Below are 18,214 nucleotides of genomic sequence, written 5' to 3'. Positions count from 1 at the left end.
TATGGATTGCAAAAGTTTATGAAACGTGCTCTATTTTATAGGCCATTAACATAGTATCTAAAAAGGATGGGGCTATCTGTTTAGCCCATTTTAGTGTTGGCTAAGTTCTAAAATCTTCCTGGATGTTTTAACTGTGTATTGACAAATGTACTTTTTTCTGACTGACGGTCGAATAAAAGGTTGATGATGGTATCTAAAAAGGTAAAGGTACCCCTGACTGTTAGGTCCAGTTGCGGAGGACTCTACGGTAGTGGCACTCATCTCGCTTTATTGGTTGAGGGAGCCGGCGTACAGCTTCCGGGTCATGTGGCCAGCAAGACTGAGCTGCTTCTGGTGAACCAGAGCAGCGCATGGAAACACTGTTTACCTTCCCGCCGGAGCGGTACCTATTTATCTGCTTGCACTTGGACGTGCTTTTGAACTGCTAGGCGGGCAGGAGCTGGGACTGAGCAACGGGAGCTCACCCCGTCGCAGGGATTCAAACCCCCAACCTTCTGATCAGCAAGCCCTAGGCTCAGTGGTTTAGACCACAGCACCACCCGTGTCCCCTAACATAGTATCTAATTGCACATTTAAAATAGCCTTAGATCATCGGGGCTAAAATACCCTTTGGTGCATAGTCTGCCTTATTTCAGTAATGCGTGTCAAAATGACCTCAGTTCTTAATTTCATGAGCTACGGTGATATCCTTCTTTACACAGAGCATTTTCATTAAAATGTTACAGCGGTAATCTTCAGGCTGTGTTTTCCATTCACAAGATCTCAATGAGGCCATATTAAATGCATCTTAATGTGATCACTTTAAAATGTTCTTCAGGTCGCCCCTGAGACGAAAGCTGTGATGAAGTGGATCAAATCTATCCCATTTGTCCTGTCTGCCAGTCTCCATGGGGGGGATCTGGTTGTTTCCTACCCTTACGATTACTCTGTACACCCCCTGGAAGAGAAAATGTTTTCCCCCACCCCCGATGAAAAGGTAATATTGCATGACAGACCCATTCAGAGTAATGCTAACCTGTGTGAATTTGCAAAATGGCTGACCAAAGAATTTGCTAAGAATTCCCTGACAAGAAAAGTGTGATAGCTCTACAAACAGCAATTGCTTGCATTTAAATGGCTCACCACGCACATCCATTGCGGTTTAGAACAAGAGTCACTGTATTTAAGAAGAAAATGGCTGAATCCATTGTCCCAGGAACGCAAAGTCTTAGTCCCCAGGATCAGCACAAAACATTGAAAGAGCAGCTCTGAGTAAAATTAGAAGGCAACAGAAGGGGGCAGTAATGTCATTTTTATTTAGTCTGTCAGAAGAAGCCCTTTTACTCACTTTCTTTGGGGTTGCAACTCCCAAAGCATCTTTATTTAGAAGCCTATGGGATCTCCTTCCAAGTGAATTTGTCTAAGATTAGAGTGAGCTATTACCCTCTGAAGAACTTTAAAATGCACATTTCTCATTTTCTTCTTGTGCATTTTATTGCCTTAAATCGCTGAATTACAAGAGAAATATTTCACTTTTATCTCATAAAATGCTCCCCACCCCTTTTAAGGCAATCGTACATGTAGTATTATATATCTGGATTCATCACACCAAGCAGGTAAGATGTCTATAAGATGGAGCCCAAGATATTTTGTGTGGATTCTCAGGGCCCAGGCATCATTTTGGGAAGGCCAGTATAGACTTGGAATATGGGTCTCTTCCCACACATATATCATAATCTTATCCTATACATTCAATCAATCTGTGTTTCTCCAAATTCTGAAATGACATTTCTAACATTTCTGAAATTGCACCATGGGCAATGCTAGTGTTTGTCTACTAATCCCCAAAACACACACATTTTTTCTTTGCTGTTATTTTGCTTTCTTGGGTTATTTTTGTAACTTTGTGTTGGTCTCAGTAAAGGAATTATACCACCAATGTTTTGAATACCACCCCCCCTTAAAGGATTCACAAGGCTGCAAACATTTTATAAAGCATGCCATTCCCTTCAAAGTTTTATTTTTATGGTCTTTTTTCACTGCAAAATCATGAATTATCTCCCAAAGGTCAATTTCTTCTGGCAAATATATACTTGATAGACAAAATAGCTAAGTGACTCACAGAGCAATCCTATGCATTAGAGATTAGGCTGACTTTGTTCAGTGGTGCTTACCTCCCCCTAAGTCAGCATGGCATTGCAGCCTTATGCACTCTGGGGTTCTGGTCGAGCACGTGCAGTTTTTAATGAGTGGCCCTTTACACTATTCGCAAGGCTGGATCTTTGCCAAAACAAACAAACAAACAAACAAACAAACAAACAAACAAACAAACAAACAAACAAGAATCAGACAGTACAGCTCTATTCTCTCCTGTTTCTTGTGAGCCTTTTCAATGTGGTGAGGCTTGCGGCCCATTGTCTTCATCATTTGCCAAAGACAGTCTCGACACTGAAATCATCTTATTCATCAACTTCCCTAGTTAGTGTATTACCCGAGTCAGACTGCAAAATGGCTTGTTTTTCTGGGAAAAGGCTAGAGGATTGTTGGTGTCGTTTAGCTCCCCTTATTTAACTTCCTTGCATTTCTGACTCCTTGACTGATATGTATAGCCAGTCCCAGAAACAGTGGTATGCCGTGTGAATGACACATTTACTCACACAGATTTTGGGCCTGTGATTCCTACCAGCATCACAGGCTATCACTGTCCCTGGTTATTATGGGTGCTTTGTCCCTTCCAGCGGCTGCATCCCTCTCCTACTGTGCACAAGGAACCCAGGGACTTGCAGTTCTTGAGAACACAAGCACAAATCTTTCTGTCTCTAAAGCTACAAATGCTAGCTTTTCTGCAGAAACACATTTTCCCTGTCCTAGACAAGGGTCCAGATGCACAACTCATTGTTTGGAAAGTTAGTTCTTCTTTCCTAACACAGAATCTGATTGATTGACTCCAGCAGATCTCACAATAGGTATGTAGATGTGGTACGCTGGTTTGACATCATCTGATAGGAAGTGCCTACAGAGGGTGGTGAATATAGCACAAAATATTATGGGCTGTCCCGTGAATCTGCTTGTTATGTACTGAGTTGAATAGGATCCAAACTGCAGCAGTCTGATTGGTCCTAGAACAATAGGATCCAAAAGGCAGCAGTCTGATTGGTCCTAGAACAATAGAATTCAGAATGCAGCAGTCTGATTGGTCCTAGAACAATGCAGCAGTATGATTGGTTGGCAGGAACCACCCAATCATGCTCCAGATAGAAGTGAATCCACAACCTGATTGGCTTACAGTAGAATTCCGGAATTAGCCAATCATGTGCAGCCCATTGTGTAAATAATGTATATAAAGCAGATACTTTGAGGGGACATTCATTTCATTCCTCCTCACCACTATGAGCTGAATAAAGAGCATGAAATCACTTTGCGACTCTGAGTATATTTCACTGCTGGATGAAATAGCGGAAGAACGTTGCCTCAGGAGAGTGAGGGAAATTCTCAGGGATGATTCACACCCTGGCCGGCACTTTCTTGATCTCCTGCCCTCAGGCAGAAGATATAGAAGCACGATTAGTCACACCAACAGGGTAAAGAACAGCTTCTGTCCATGGGCTGTTAGGCTGCTGAATGAAAAGATAACAACAGGGCAACTGACTTTCGGGTTTGGTGGGTGTGCGTCAGTAAACGAGGGGAATTAAGACTAAGAGAGCTGAGTGGGGGTGCTTGTGTAATCTCACTGTATACAAGTTGTACAAGTGGCAATAAAGTATTTCAATATTTCAATAGATACAGGAAAAATAATTTCCCATAAATATTCTGAAGCATGATCTGCAATTTAGTCAGTTTGGACCAGGCTCTGCTGGTGCACCTGATGGTAGAGTCAAGGGCTCCCACAGTTTGATCAAGTGCTGGAGCCAATGCAAGACTGGATTCACCTAACCTGAATGTCCTGCTGCCTAATCCCAGATGTGTTGGATTGTGCTGTAGTCATTCAGTCAGGTGGAAAATGCACGCTGTCTTTCTCAGAGGCAACTTTGCCAGTTCTAGCGAGTCCTGGCATAGATGAAGACCTGATAGCCTCATTCAGTGCATGGAGCAGTCTGGTAGGCGTTCTCTGATACCCTGCAGTGTTGGGTATCCAACTGAAAGGGGAGCTAGTCAGGCAGGAAGGGGTATTGAGGGGAGAGCTAAGAACACAGTGTCCCCCAGCCCAACAGGGGATAAAGGTGGGGTGGGAGATACATTGGATGGCCACTAAGAAAGCGAAGCCCTCAACCCAAAAAGGGTGAGAGTCTCACCAGATAGCTCTGAACGTTAGAGATGTACTGGAGCTCTGAAGGCATTTGTGACCCACAAAGAAGTAAGATGGGAACTCTCAGGATCTGTTTGCCCATTGTCAGCCTTGGCTTTTGGAGCCCAGAAAAATCTAGCCTTGTTCCTTATCCACAGCTGCTTCACACACTGCCCAGAAGCAACAACAAAGAGAGTGTGAGCCACCTGCTTCAGGTTGTTGTGCAAAGGCAAAAACAGTTGACAAGGTTTTAGTTTGGCTCCAGGCAAAGCACCCCGACACCATCTTTACAGAAGAACTGCTGCCACTTCTGGGTTCTGTGTGACGTGGACCTCAAAATATAAACAAGGAGAAGCTTAATGCATTTTAGTCAACGGCCTGCAGCCTGCTTTGTCTGTGGTTCCTGCTATTAGTTAACCTAGAACTCGGAGTGAAATGTGCTTCACCAAGGAAGGCTTGCCTCTTCTTGCTGCTGCAGCCTGTCTGCCCTTCATCCAGAAGCTGCTCCTCAGCTGCAGCCCCTCTGCCGCTGCCCGGTCACAAGTCCTTGGGCCTTGCTGTCTCCCCCTCTTAATCTCCACGGCACATGTGCTTCTTTGTGCCTCCATAGCATTTGCTGGTTTCTCTCCTCCAGACACTTCACCACCAGAATATTTTAGCTAGGCAAATGCACAGCTGAGTGCCTTTCTCTTAAGGTTTTTCAAAGGCTGTTAGCAGAATATCTGCAGTCTAGTACAACTGACATCAAACCAGGGCTGAAATAAGCCTTTTTAATTTATGCCAAGAGAACAGAGGTGCCCTGGAATGGACATTTGTGACTTCGCTTGCCAGATCTATTCAAAGAAATGCTGAGCATTTAACACCTTTGGAAACATATAAGAGAGATTTTTAAACTTTGTTTTATACCATCACTGCTCGTTGCCTAGAGAATATATTTTATTAGGCGACTAATGAAAATAAGCATAACAACCCGAAGCATTTGCAGTTAGAAATTGTGCTGCAGTTTAAAACACACAAATTCTAAGTGAAAACAAAAAAATTTTTTTTCCTTCCAGTAGCACCTTAAAGACCAACTAAGTTAGTTCTTGGTATGAGCTTTCATGTGCATGCACACTTCTTCAGATACACTGAAACAGAAGTTGCCAGATCCTTCTATATAGTGAGAAGTGTTTTGACTATGTGTTTTGACATAGTGTTTTGACTATGGCAGACCAACACGGCTACCTATCTGAAATTCTAAGTGGTGGTTGGACACAGATGTGGAATCATTATTAATGACAATATGGTAATAAAAAAAATTAATGACCAAGAATCCTCACTCTGCTGATGTAAAATTAAAATAGCAACAAAAACTTCACACAGAACAGACAAGGATCCAGGAGAGAGACTGACAATCAAGGTTCCTTTGCTGCACCTACAAACAAATCTCATCGGGTTCAAAACTAGACTGCTTCCTCTCTTTTTTTCATTCATTAAAAGAAGAAGAAGAAGAGCAACAGAAAGTAACATAATAGGAAATTATACAGGATCAGAAACTGTAAAATATTCTTCTTTTTCTTTTTTTATCTTTTTGTAATTGGCCTTGAGGTTACCCCCACCAACAATCAAACTCTGTCTTGATTTAAATAAAGAAACAAGCAAGCCAGCCAAAATGTTATGCCAAACATTTTCAGCCCATTTAACTAGAATAGGCTGGGGGTGTTTCCCATAATATCCCAGTACTGGTGGGCTGCTGTGCAGGTCACAACCTGTTTGAAATATCCAAATGCAAGTGGTAACATCAGGAATTTAATGGACATGGGCTTGTAACGTGTGTGTTTCAACAACCGGAAGGCAAACAGCATTTGGAGTAAATAAAAATAATTTAACTCTCTCTTGTTTTTTTAGATGTTCAAATTGCTGTCTAAAGCCTACGCAGATGCACACCCTGGCATCTCGGACAAGTCAGAAATGCGTTGTGGTGGAAATTTTGTGAAGCGAGGAGGCATCATAAATGGTGCTGAGTGGTACAGCTTTGCAGGAGGTACATTTCTTTAGCAATTTGATAACTCTGCAAGAAGTCTGAAGTTTCTAATCCTAAATTCTCAAAGGAAATTTCAGTAAGGCTTTTGACAAAGTCCTCCATAATAGTCTCAGGAGGAAGATGGTAAAATATGGGTTGAACGAAGAAGCTGTTAGGTGGATTTGTAGCTGGTTGACTGACTGAACCCAAAGAGTGTTCATTAATGGTTCCGCGTAATCCTGGAAGAAAGTGACAAGTGGGGTGCCACAGGGTTCTGTCCTGGGCCTGTTGTTGTTCAAGTCTTTATAAATGACTTGGACGAAGGAATTGAGGGGATGCTTATCAAATTTGTAGATGACACCAAACTGGGAGGGGTAGCTAATGCCACAGAAGACAGGATCAGAATTCGAAATGACTTTGATAGACTGGAGAATTGGGTACAAGCTAACAAAGTGGATTTCAATAGGGACAAATGTAAGGGTCTGCGCTTAGGCAGGAAGAACCAGGTGCACAAATCTAAGATGGGGGACACCTGGCTTACTAGTTGTACATGCGAAAAGGACCTAGGGGTCTTGGTGGACCATAAGCTTAACAGTGTGATGCAGCAGCAAGAAAAGCTAATGCTATTCTAGGCTGCATCAACAGAAGCATGGTGTCCAGATCAAGGGAAGTCATGGTCCCACTCTATTCTGCTTTGGTCAGACCACACCTGGGAATACTGTGTCCAGTTCTGGGCACCACAATTTAAGAAGGATATTGACAAGCTGAAATGTGTACAGAGGAGGGCAACCAAGATGATCAAGACTCTGGCAACGAAGCCTTACAAGGAGCGCTTGAAGGAGCTGGGTATGTTTAGCCTGGAGAAGGGGAGACTGAGAGGAGATACGATAGCCACCTTCAGATATCTAAAGGGCTGTCACATGGAAAAGGGAGCATGCTTGCTTTCTCCTGTTCCAGAGGGTAGGATCTGAATCAATGGTTACAAGAAAGGAGACTCCGTCTAAACATCAGGAAGAACTTTCTGACAGTAAGAACTGTTCAGCAGTGAAACAGACTCCCATAAGAGGTGATGGACTCTCCATCCTCGGAGGTTTTTATAGGTTGGATGGCTTTAGCTGATATTCCTGCATTGCAAGGGGTTGGACTAGATCACGCTTGGATCCTTTCCAATTCTAATATTCTATGAAATAGACTCTTAAGATGGACAAACCACACAATATTTTCACATATTATGGCAATTCTTAGAATTCCATGGGTCAGTGTCATCGTAGTATGTCAATGAAGCTATTGCGAGTTGAGAAAGAGAAACTTTGGCTAAGGGTGCTGATTTGTTATTTATTGCATTTCTATCCCACTTTCCCATCCAAGGAGCTCAAGGTGCCTCTCCTGCTCCTCATTTAATCCCCACAACAAGAACCCTGTGAGGTAGGTTAGGCTGGGAGGAAGTGACTGGCCCAGGTTACCCAGCGAGCCTCATGTGGGGATTTGAATCTAAGGCTGGATCAACACTGATAAAAAAAACACACGCTAAGAAAAAAAGTTATATCTGTCAATGGAATTTCCCATTGGCTGCTGTACAGCGCCCCCTGGTGTCGCATTTTATACTGCATTTATAATGTTATAGCTCACCAGTATAGATTAGTCCTAAGGACTAGTCTCCGAAGTCCTAGTCTAATACTCTAACTGCTACACCACATTGGCTCTAAGGTAAAGGGTAAAGGGTAAAGGGAACCCTGACTATTAGGTCCAGTCGTGACCGGCTCTGGGGCTGCGCGCTCATCTCGCTCTATAGGCTGAGGGAGCCGGCGTTTGTCCGCAGACAGCTTCCGGGTCATGTGGCCAGCATGACTAAGCCACTTCTGGCGAACCAGAGCAGTGCACGGAAATGCCGCTTACCTTCCCGCCAGAACGGTACCTATTTATCTACTTGCACTTTGTCGTGCTTTCGAACTGCTAGGTTGGCAGGAGCAGGGACTGAGCAACGGGAGCTCACCCCATCATGGGGATTCGAACTGCCGACCTTCTGATCGGCAAGCCCAAGAGGCTCAGTGGTTTAACCCACAGCACCACCCGTGTCCCTGGCTCTAATGTAGGCTTGCCTAATTTGTGATCCATCAAACCAAATGTATTAAAAGGGAGAGAATGATATATCTGCCAGCATTTCACAGATGGAAACGGTGATGTGTTTTTATCTTACCAAGAATTACATACTTCACACTGTTGACAAGACACATCACTACCTGCTTTGTTCGCTTGTTTTGCAGTAATCTGTCCTCTGCTGAATTTAGAGCCAAAAGTGTGATTCACTGGAAGCAGGGAAATGCTGTGGACACATAATTGCCCCACAATCTGTTATAGATAGTTCAAAATATCTTAGCAACTGTACAGTGTGAAACAACAACAATAACAATGTTTATATCCTGCCTCTTTTCTATAAAGAGATCCAAGGTGGCTTATGGATAAAACAGAAACAGCTAAAAGCATAGAAAAAAATAAAATTAAAAGCAATTAAACACTGATTAGTATTTAAAACAGTGCTTTTTTTAGGGGGTACTTGAGGGTGGCACCTTGTTGTTGTTGCTGTTAAAAAGTGACACTTACTGTAACAGCTTCATAGTGAGTACTGGCACCTATTTTTCTAGAAAACAAAGCACTGATTAAACACACAGACATATAAACACACACATATAAAAGATATATTAAAACATACAGATAATAACAACAAGAACATCACAACACCAGCCCTTTCCTTAAAAACAGTCAGGCAGAAATGGCCGGCTGTGCTGTGTTTTTCACGCACAGATATTTATCTGCATGTGCACTAGAGACAAAGTGCATCTGTGCACCTCCTAAGAGCTCTAATCTTGATGAGGGAGCCGAACACTGAAGACTGACTACTCCAGCAATTCACCCTAACAAAAACGTAGCATGGCATCCCTAAGGGGAGAACGTAGGGGAAATGCGTTGCCAGGGATAGGAACCAGACAATAGGCTCTTTCTCTGGCTGATACTGTGGGTGAATGGGAAGGTTTCTGAGGAATCGTTGTTCTTCAGGCATCTGTTTCCAGAACGGCTAATGAGACAAGAGAAAAGTGCGAGTGAACCAGGCGATTTCAAGCTACACTGGACCCACCTCCCATGTTGAGCCATGACTATCTGAATAGGGAACTGGGCATTTGGAAAGGACTGAAGAAGTCCTAGTGGAGCCTGGAAGTGGTCTCTCCCCCACCCTCAGTGAGACCTCCTGTGTACCAGGAAGCGGGGAGACTGCTACCCACTTGGCACAGAGATAACCACAGTGGATTGTGGGATCCATTCCAGATAACCACAGTGGATTGTGGGATCCATTCCAGATGATACAAATCCATTCCAGAGTTTTGGCAGAACAGAATGAACTCACAGAGGTATAGAATGATAGAGTTGGAAGGGACCCCAAGGATCATCTAGTCCTACCCCCTGCAATGGAGGAATCTCAACTAAAGCGTCCATGGCAGATGGCCATAATTCCTCCCAAATTTTCCAGAGTGGAACTCTAAATCCCTACTTAAGTCATGTGAATCTACATTGATTAGAATGTGATTCTGTTCCAAAAATAATCTCCCGTTTTCTGTTCCACATTCACACAATGCGGCAGCTAGACTGGTGACTGGGAGTGGCCGCCGAGACCATATAACACCGGTCTTGAAAGACCTACACTGACTCCCAGTATGTTTCCGAGCACAATTCAAAGTGTTGGTGCTGACCTTTAAAGCCCTAAATGGCCTCGGTCCAGTATACCTGAAGGAGTGTCTCCACCCCCATCGTTCTGCCCAGACACTGAGGTCCAGCACTGCAAGAAGTGAGGTTACAGGGAACCAGGCAGAGGGCCTTCTCGGTGGTGGCGCCTGCCCTGTGGAACACCCTCCCAGCAGATGTCAAGGCAATAAACAACTATTTTACTTTTAAAAGAGGCGGCCCTGTTTAGGGAAGTTTTTAATGTCTGATGCTGTATTGTTTTTAATATTCAGTTGGAAGCCGCCCAGAGTGGCCGGGGAAACCCAGCCAGATGGGCGGGGTATAAATAATAAATTATTATTATTATTATTATTATTATTATTATTATTATTATTATTATTATTATAGAACTAAACCCTGGGAGGCTCCAAGTTGCTTTAGTGTCGTATCAAAATGCCCCCATCAAATACCGTTACTGATGAACCTTCCAATCTTCCTCTTTTCAAGGAATGGCAGATTTTAATTACCTTCACACAAACTGTTTCGAAGTTACGGTGGAGCTTGGATGTGAGAAGTTTCCCCTGGAAGAAGAACTGTATTCACTCTGGCAGCAAAACAAAGAAGCTCTTCTGAAGTTCATAGAAATGGTAGAGTTTCTTGTGACTTCTTTCTTTCTCCTTCCTTTTACTGAGCTGCTCACCAAGGATGGTTTGTGACTCGATTTGATTCAAGGGACCCAGCTGCCTTTTCCACAAATGGGCTGCAAGTAGCAGTCCACAGATGACTCTGATGTAACTTCCTCCCTTATTTGAGATTATAGCTGAAGACCAAGGGCAAGCAGTGTCCAAATTCCTGCTGTCAAGCCAGTTACGTGTGCTCATTTTTCATTCTGTTCATCCTGGGCAGAGCCAGCCTGTCCATGAAGCGGACTGAAGCACCTGCCTCAGGTAGCAGAATCCAAGGGGCGCTGCCATGAGCATCCATCGCCACTGCCAGAGAAGTGAGGAGAAGCAGCTGAGCTCTACAGTTCTTTGATTCTAATGTGTAGCGCAGGCAGTGTTTTTTTCTGGGTGTGCTGAAAGGGTATGCTGTACAGGCACCTTTTTTCTAGAAGAAAAACACTGAATTCAAATGTCATTTTTACAGTCATTTTTGTGCAGGGCACTTCAGAACAGACCTTCTTGAAACCCTTATTGGGGAGGCTGTAGCTTATGTTTTTCAAGCAAATGCTCTCTTAGATCAGTGGCCTGGCCTGGCAAGCCTACCAGAACAATAAGTGGCTGCAAAATTAGGAGCAGCAAGACATCCCTTTCCAGGTCATTAGCAGGTATCTGTTGTGTATTGTTCTGAGGAGCCTGGTCATAATAGGGATTTAAAGTAGTTAGGAATATGCCCGTTTCCCTTCACGGGCATTAAGTTACTCCTCATTAAGCATCCCTGTTTTATTTGCAGTATCATCCTTCAATACAAAGTCCAGTCCAGACCCATAAATTTATTTTTATTTTACAGCTGATCTGCTTTAGTGAATCCAAATGGGACTCACTCGAGACAAAAGGGCCTACAAATAAAGGAGCCCCTAATAGAGATGACTGAGTCAAGTCACTTTGATTGTGTTTAGCCATAGGCATTGTAACAAAACACTGACCTCACCCAGCAAAGTCTGGGAAGCACTGGTGGAGGTACGGGAGTGCGGAGGGAGCGAACCGACCCCGGCACCACTATTCCGGTAGGGTGCCGTTGCAGCGGGGGGCCCGGACACACACCACGCACCCCCCATGCGCCTGGCACCATGCCCCCAGAACATGCGTCACGCCCTCGCGGGCAGCGTGCCTCGCCCCTGGGATGTGCGTCATGCCCCTGGGGGCGCTAGCCATGCCCCCATTTGCTCTCCACCCCCAGTAGCAGAGCATGCAGCTTCGCCGCTGCTGTGAAGAGCCCTGAATATAGCATGCAGGGAAGTATTAAATCAAGGAAATTTCCTGAACAACCGCGGGTCCTCTCAGTCAAAACTTTTGCCTCATTCTGCCCCCGCTCCCCAATCATCGCAAAAAGGGCCACTTTGTGCATGGTAGATAAATCTTCACATGATAATCAATCCTAAACATTCCTGGGCTCAACCACCTTTTTCAAGTTCAATGGATGGTATTGTGCCATCTCATAAAGTTTCACCCAAAACAGAAATGTAGATCGATGGATCTCACAGCAATAGATGGAAATCCACTCTCTGCTCTGTGGCAACCCCTCAGGGAAAAGCCTTACTCACCAACATCTCTTCTTTGTTCAATAAGCAGAAATTAACTTTATAGCTAAGTAAAAATTAGAAACATGAGCTATTTACAGGCTATTTACACAAATGTTTCATACTCAAAATATTTTGAAGATAACATCCAAACACAGTTACTGTTTTTTTAAGTACACAATTTTTCATAAAACCATGGAAGATTGGGGGAGGATGAATAACTAATGAATTTGTAACATTGAAGAAGTTGCACCCATCATCAAAACCTGATGAAAAGTCAGTTAATTCTGTCCTGCACCTTTCTGTCTTCACATCTACTTTATGTCAAGAAGATGGAGAAACATGATTGGAATACACTTTCTCTTGCAGACAACAGCCCAGGCCCAAGCAGCAACTTTATTTGTAGTTTCAAACAAGGTTGATGGGGCTGATCAATTGGTTTTACTCAGTCCTGGGTTGAATATACATTCCCCTGCAGGCCTGACAAAGTCACTCTAGAGTGCCTGCTGTGGCTGCAGACACCAGTGTGGGAGAGACATGTCTTGTTGCAGCTGGAGCAGATGAAACATCCAGAAGTGTTGCTACAGGTGCATGATGGCATTTCTTCACGCCTCCCAGAGGTCATTCCTCCTCTGGTCACTGCACAACATGAGTGTCTGTCTCTAGGCACTGTGGTTCTCTGCAAGGGATTCCCATATGGTGGGGGTGATGTTGCCAACCTTCATGTCATGTTTGCAGACATCTCTGCCTTCTTCTTTGGCGATCCCTGTAGCCGAGTAAGATTGTCTTCCATAAACACGGTTTTAACAATGAGTCCGTAAGTGACTGTAGAGGCCAATTCTGGATCCACGCATCCTTCCACAAGTGGGGACATAGGCTTCCGGGCAGGAGTAACACAGAGTTGGTCTGCCAATGGGCCTGGTGTCTGAAGCCAGCTCCCTGCAGATCACATCCTTGGGGATCCTACCATCTTCTATTCTGTGGATATGACCAGGCCAGCGTAGACGTCGCTGAGACAGAAGGGTGAACATATGGGGAATGTGGCCTCAAGAGAGCACATCTTTAAGACTGTCCTGCCATGTAATGCCCAAAATCTTCTAGACGCAGTGCATGTGGAAGGTGCTGAGATGTCACTCCTAACAGTTGAAAGTTGCCTACATAAAGCAGCATGTTCAACACACAAGCCTGGTTGACCTTCATCTTGTTATTGGATATAGGCATCACATTCTCCCATACCCTTTTGGAGAGGTGAGCCATTACCGTAGCTGCCTTGCCAATATGCTTGTCCAGCTGTTGGTTATGATGGAGCCTATGTAGACAAAATTGTCTACCGTGTGCGGTCAACAGTGCTGATGTGTGGGGTGCTGGCGATGTCCTGACCCAGGATGTTGGTCATTGCCAAGCTGGTGGTAAGGCTGAACTCTCCAAAGACTTGGGGAAATGATTGACGAGTCTCTGTAGAGCTTCCTCAGAGTGCACTGTCAAGGCTGTGCCATTTGCAAACAAGACCTCTTGGATAAGGACTTTTGTCTTGGTGTGGGTCATGACTGTTTGAACAGACCCCCGTCGCTCCTCAAATGAAAGTCCACACTGTCTTCAGTTGAGCTGAAGGCGAAAGAGAGCAGCAGGGAGAAGAATATGCTAAAGAGAGTTGGGATGAGAACACAACCCTGTTTCACACCATACAATTAAAATCATAAAATAAAAACCACAAACAACCACAGAGGTAAAATGCCATTAAACTCTCACTACACATGCAGATTTTAATGGTGCTAGTGAGGAATAGATACAATAAGCTACTTTATTACCACCTGTTAAAATTGCTGTCTCTTTCTTTGTAGGCTCATCGTGGAATAAAAGGAATTGTATCTGACAAATTTGGAAACCCGATAAAGAATGCCCGAATTTCGGTCAAAGGCATCCGTCATGATACACTTGCAGGTAATAGAGTAGGATGGAGAAGCAAATTAAGGCCTGAAACTGGGAAGTGGGGTTCATCTGAATATCACAATATTCTTTTTTCATTTTGAATACAGCAATATTTTATTGATTCACTTATGCAACAACTTCTTTACCTTCAAGTCAATTTACAAAATCCAAAAGTAATAAAACAACTTGGACATTAATTGCAACTAATAAATTAAACTACCAAAAACAGTGGTTCCTCGGTTTACGAACTTAATCCGTTCTGGAAGTCCGTTCTTAAACCGAAACTGTTCTTAAACTGAGGCGTGCTTTCCCTAATGAAGCCTCACACCACCGGTGCCCTTCCACCGTTCAGCTTCCATTCTTAGACCGAGGTAAAGTTCGCAAACCGGGACACTACTTCTGGTTTTGTGGAGTTCATAAACCATATAGTTCGTAAACAGGGCTGTTCTTAAACCGAGGTACCACTGTATCAAAGGAAAGATCAAAACAAGGGAAAAGCTAATGTGATGCTCTCCAGATGTTGGATTGCAGTTCCCATCAGCTCTGACCATTGGCCATGCTGACTAGGGCCGATGTAAATTGTAGTCACTTCAGGCAGTGGAATCTGTGTGTGGGGTGAAACTTTGGGGTGGCAAGGTAGGATGGGCTGCCCCTGATTGTAGGGCAACAACATTTTGGGGGCCACATGTTCCCCAGGCTTGTGTGAGAATAACATGGAAAGAAGCATCCATGTCTGTGGTTCTCCAGTCTTGGTCTCAAACTACTATAAAGGTTTAATAGTGACAGGAAAGTTAAATGAGCATGGTTTCAAACTAGAACTGAGATAGGAATTTCAACAGGGACAAATATAAGATTCTGCACTTAGGCAGGAAGAACCAGAGTGGGGGCTGAAAGCTTAGTCCCCTCCGTCCTAGTCTACGACTACTTTATACCATCTCCAGAGCATCTCACTTTCAGTAAATCCTATACTACTGAAATAGACCAATGAATATGCATGTGTGGAAGTATCATTCTATAATGTTGGAAAATTTAAAACAAGATATTTGTTTCCTTTAGCTGCCGGTGGAGACTACTGGAGACTGCTGCCTCCTGGTACATACGTTGTCAGTGCTCAAGCTCGTGGCTACAGTAAAGTCCTGAAGAAAGTGACTTTGCCTGCCAAGATGACCAAGGCTGGACGAGTGGACTTTGTCTTGCGACCCCTCCTTAGTAAGCCCCCTCGAATTGGCCATGGGGCCATGGGCACAGCATATGAGCTTTATGACCCACTGGAACACTTTGACCCTCATGCTCAACATGCCCAACCAGAACCAAGAGATGATGGAGGGCAGTCTGTCCAGCCGAGAGAAAAACCCTGGTGGTGGTCTTACTTCAGCTCTCTTGATCAACACAAACCTTTGTGGCTGCTTAAACATCACTAAACTGTTCTATGTTGCACTCTTCATCTGAGCACACTAGCAGTAAATTGCATTTCCAGCTCTACTTTTGATGATAACAGAAGTATTTGAATCTGATTCCATTGTGAATATAACATTGCCTTGCTTTCCCCCTCCCTGCATTTTCTTTACTTCAAAATACAAAGAAAATATTAAAATTAGTATGCTCTTAAAGCTGGATGTGGCGGTTAATATTCCCTAGTACTGTGCTTCCCTTGTGCCATTGTTGTTAATCATCAGATTTATTATTTATTAGGACCCTAAAGTACCTGAAGAGAAATCTTTCTGATCCTTTAATGCATTTTCATACATGTCTTAACACATTCATTACTGCGAGTGAAAACACCCTTTAGGAAAAATTGGAAAAGCTTTTTCTTCTATACACATTACTTCTACTTAACTTGGTACATTAATTTCCCCATCTGAAATGGTTTCTTAAAAAATATCACTTAACGTCTACATTGGTTTTCATGTAGGCTTTTGAAAAGTATGAAAGAAGAGATCCTCATTTAAGCCGGCAATGACTTAAATGGGGTAGCCGGATTCTTTCAGACTGAAAAGGGCATCATGCTCTTGCTGAAACGAAGATCCAGCAGGCGTTTCTCAAAACTAAGTCATGCTAGATGAATCTCATTTCTTTTTTTGATAGAGTTACAAGCTTGGTGGATCAGGGGAATGCTGTGGATGTAGTGTATCTTGATTTCAGAGAAGTCCCCAGTGATATTCTTGTGAAGAAGCTGGTAAAACGTGGGATGGACGAGGCAACTGTTAGGTGCGCTTGTAGCTGGTTGACTGACCGAGCCCAAAGAGTGCTTATGAATGGTTTCTCCATCCTGGGTTTTCTGAAGCTTTAATTTTGATGCCATTGTCTCCTCCTCTTGTTATTTAATTCAGATGGAACTACTGAGGAAAGTGTTTCTGGTAGTTTTTCAGACCCACCAGCCGCCTAGCAGTTTGTGTCAGAGCACATCCCACAAGGACAGGGAAGCAAATATTGGGAATAAGGATCCCAGATAGATACAGGAAGGAGCCAGGCCAGACCATGATTTCAGCTCAGTATCGTTTAACTATTTGTGTTCTGGATAGGGCAAGGTGTATTTGTGTTCGCTCCTGACCTTGTCATCATGTGTCCCGAGGGAAGCAATTAAGATGCAAATATGGGGGGGGTGTATATGGAGGGGGATTTCCCTCTCACTAAACATTGCTGTTTTGAATGCTCAGGAAATGCAAATCCCCTGATGAAAGAGTGCTAGCTTGAGAAAGGACATCTGGATGACATACAAGCCAGCTTCCTGAAAATAAAACCATATAATAAATAAACGCAATGCAAACTTGCGCACACCTCTCTCTGGCCAAGTGAGAAAATGCACAGAAACATTTGAGCCTCTTCAGGTTGCAAGAAAGCTGATGTGAGCACATATGGACGGGGTTTTCTCAGGCATGGAAGCAGACAGGTCAGCTAGAAGGGAGGGAGCAGGTCCATGTGGCCCCAACATGTGGCCTGAAGGGGCCAGAAGGAGGCACTCCAGGAAAGCCAAAGGCCATGAGAAGAAGGGGGTTGCCCCCTCCTGCTCCATCACTCCCAGGCAAAGCAAGCTGCCCATCTTGAATAGATTAAGTTGGGATTTTTCTGGGAGGCAAACAGGGAGAGCAGCAACAGGAAAATCATAATAGGGTTTCATGTGCAAATAACGGTATAATGGTGTTGCCAAATGCAGATGTTATTACCAAGGGAGGTTTTTTTTTTTTACTATATAATGTTGGACGAAATTAGCATAAAGGCAGAGATTCTGTATGCACTTACCTGGAAGGTTCTGGGAATGACTGACTTGCATGCTTCTAACTGGGCTCTAACTTGAAGCTCAAAAGCCTCTCTCTCCCACCCCCGCCGCCACCTCCCAAGAAGAAAGGGATTTTCTTTGCATTTCTGTTCAGTTCTATTAACCATTTCTAAAATAAAAATAAGTTTAGGTTCCCGAATTGCAGCATATAAACCTTTCAGATTGGAAGCAAGCTTGTTTTGTTTTAGAAATTGTTACTCTGCTTTTCGTTATTCTTCTTCTTCTTCTTCTTCAAATCCTCAAAGCAGCCTTTATCATAGCAAATACAAATTGAGTAAAGCTAATGACCTGGGGAAAACTTTGCAATTCTTTGCCATCAATCATTGTTTTGTAGAAGCAGAGGGAAATCTTCTCATCTCATACTGAATGAACTTCAATGGAGCATTGATAATTTGTTTACTTTGCAATTATCTTCCATCAGTGGAGACAAATTGATTTGAACAATAAAATTGATGGCAAGTGCAGTACAAATGTCGTCCAAAACTGAAGAAAGACATAACTAGTTTCAATACCTGGGAGCACAAATATACTCAAAAAATACATATCATATTTGATAATGCGCTGCATTGTGTATTAGGACTAGGAGATTTGCATATAAGGTATATTTTGTACATTTAAGCAGCCTAAAGATTCAATTTTAGAACTTATTGTCAATGTAATTACTAATCCCTCATTGGTTTTTAGAGGTTCTTTTTTAAAAAGAAGAAAATAATGTCAATAAATATTTAAAGGAAGCAAAGTAATTGAATGGGCTTCCTTTTTTATATACCAGTAATATAATACTTTTGC

General features: G+C 43.4%; 1 protein-coding gene across 1 annotated transcript in view; it reads left to right on the top strand.

Annotated features, from left to right (window-relative positions):
- The window catches only part of CPZ (carboxypeptidase Z), a 30,443-nt gene extending 14,685 nt beyond the window's left edge, over positions 1-15,758 (top strand). The window contains exons 7-11 of the mRNA XM_083630429.1: positions 818-976; positions 6,152-6,287; positions 10,488-10,627; positions 14,061-14,160; positions 15,205-15,758. Coding sequence (XP_083486555.1) covers positions 818-976; positions 6,152-6,287; positions 10,488-10,627; positions 14,061-14,160; positions 15,205-15,569 — 900 coding nt within the window. The 3' untranslated portion in view covers positions 15,570-15,758. The remainder of the gene's footprint in view (positions 1-817; positions 977-6,151; positions 6,288-10,487; positions 10,628-14,060; positions 14,161-15,204) is intronic.
- Positions 15,759-18,214: the final 2,456 nt, after the last annotated feature.

The sequence above is a fragment of the Podarcis filfolensis genome (genome assembly GCF_964270895.1).
Source record: "Podarcis filfolensis genome assembly, chromosome: 9".
Lineage (NCBI taxonomy): Eukaryota > Metazoa > Chordata > Lepidosauria > Squamata > Lacertidae > Podarcis > Podarcis filfolensis.
The sequence above is the reverse complement of the archived record's forward strand: the minus strand, read 5'-3'. Positions and strand labels throughout refer to the sequence as shown.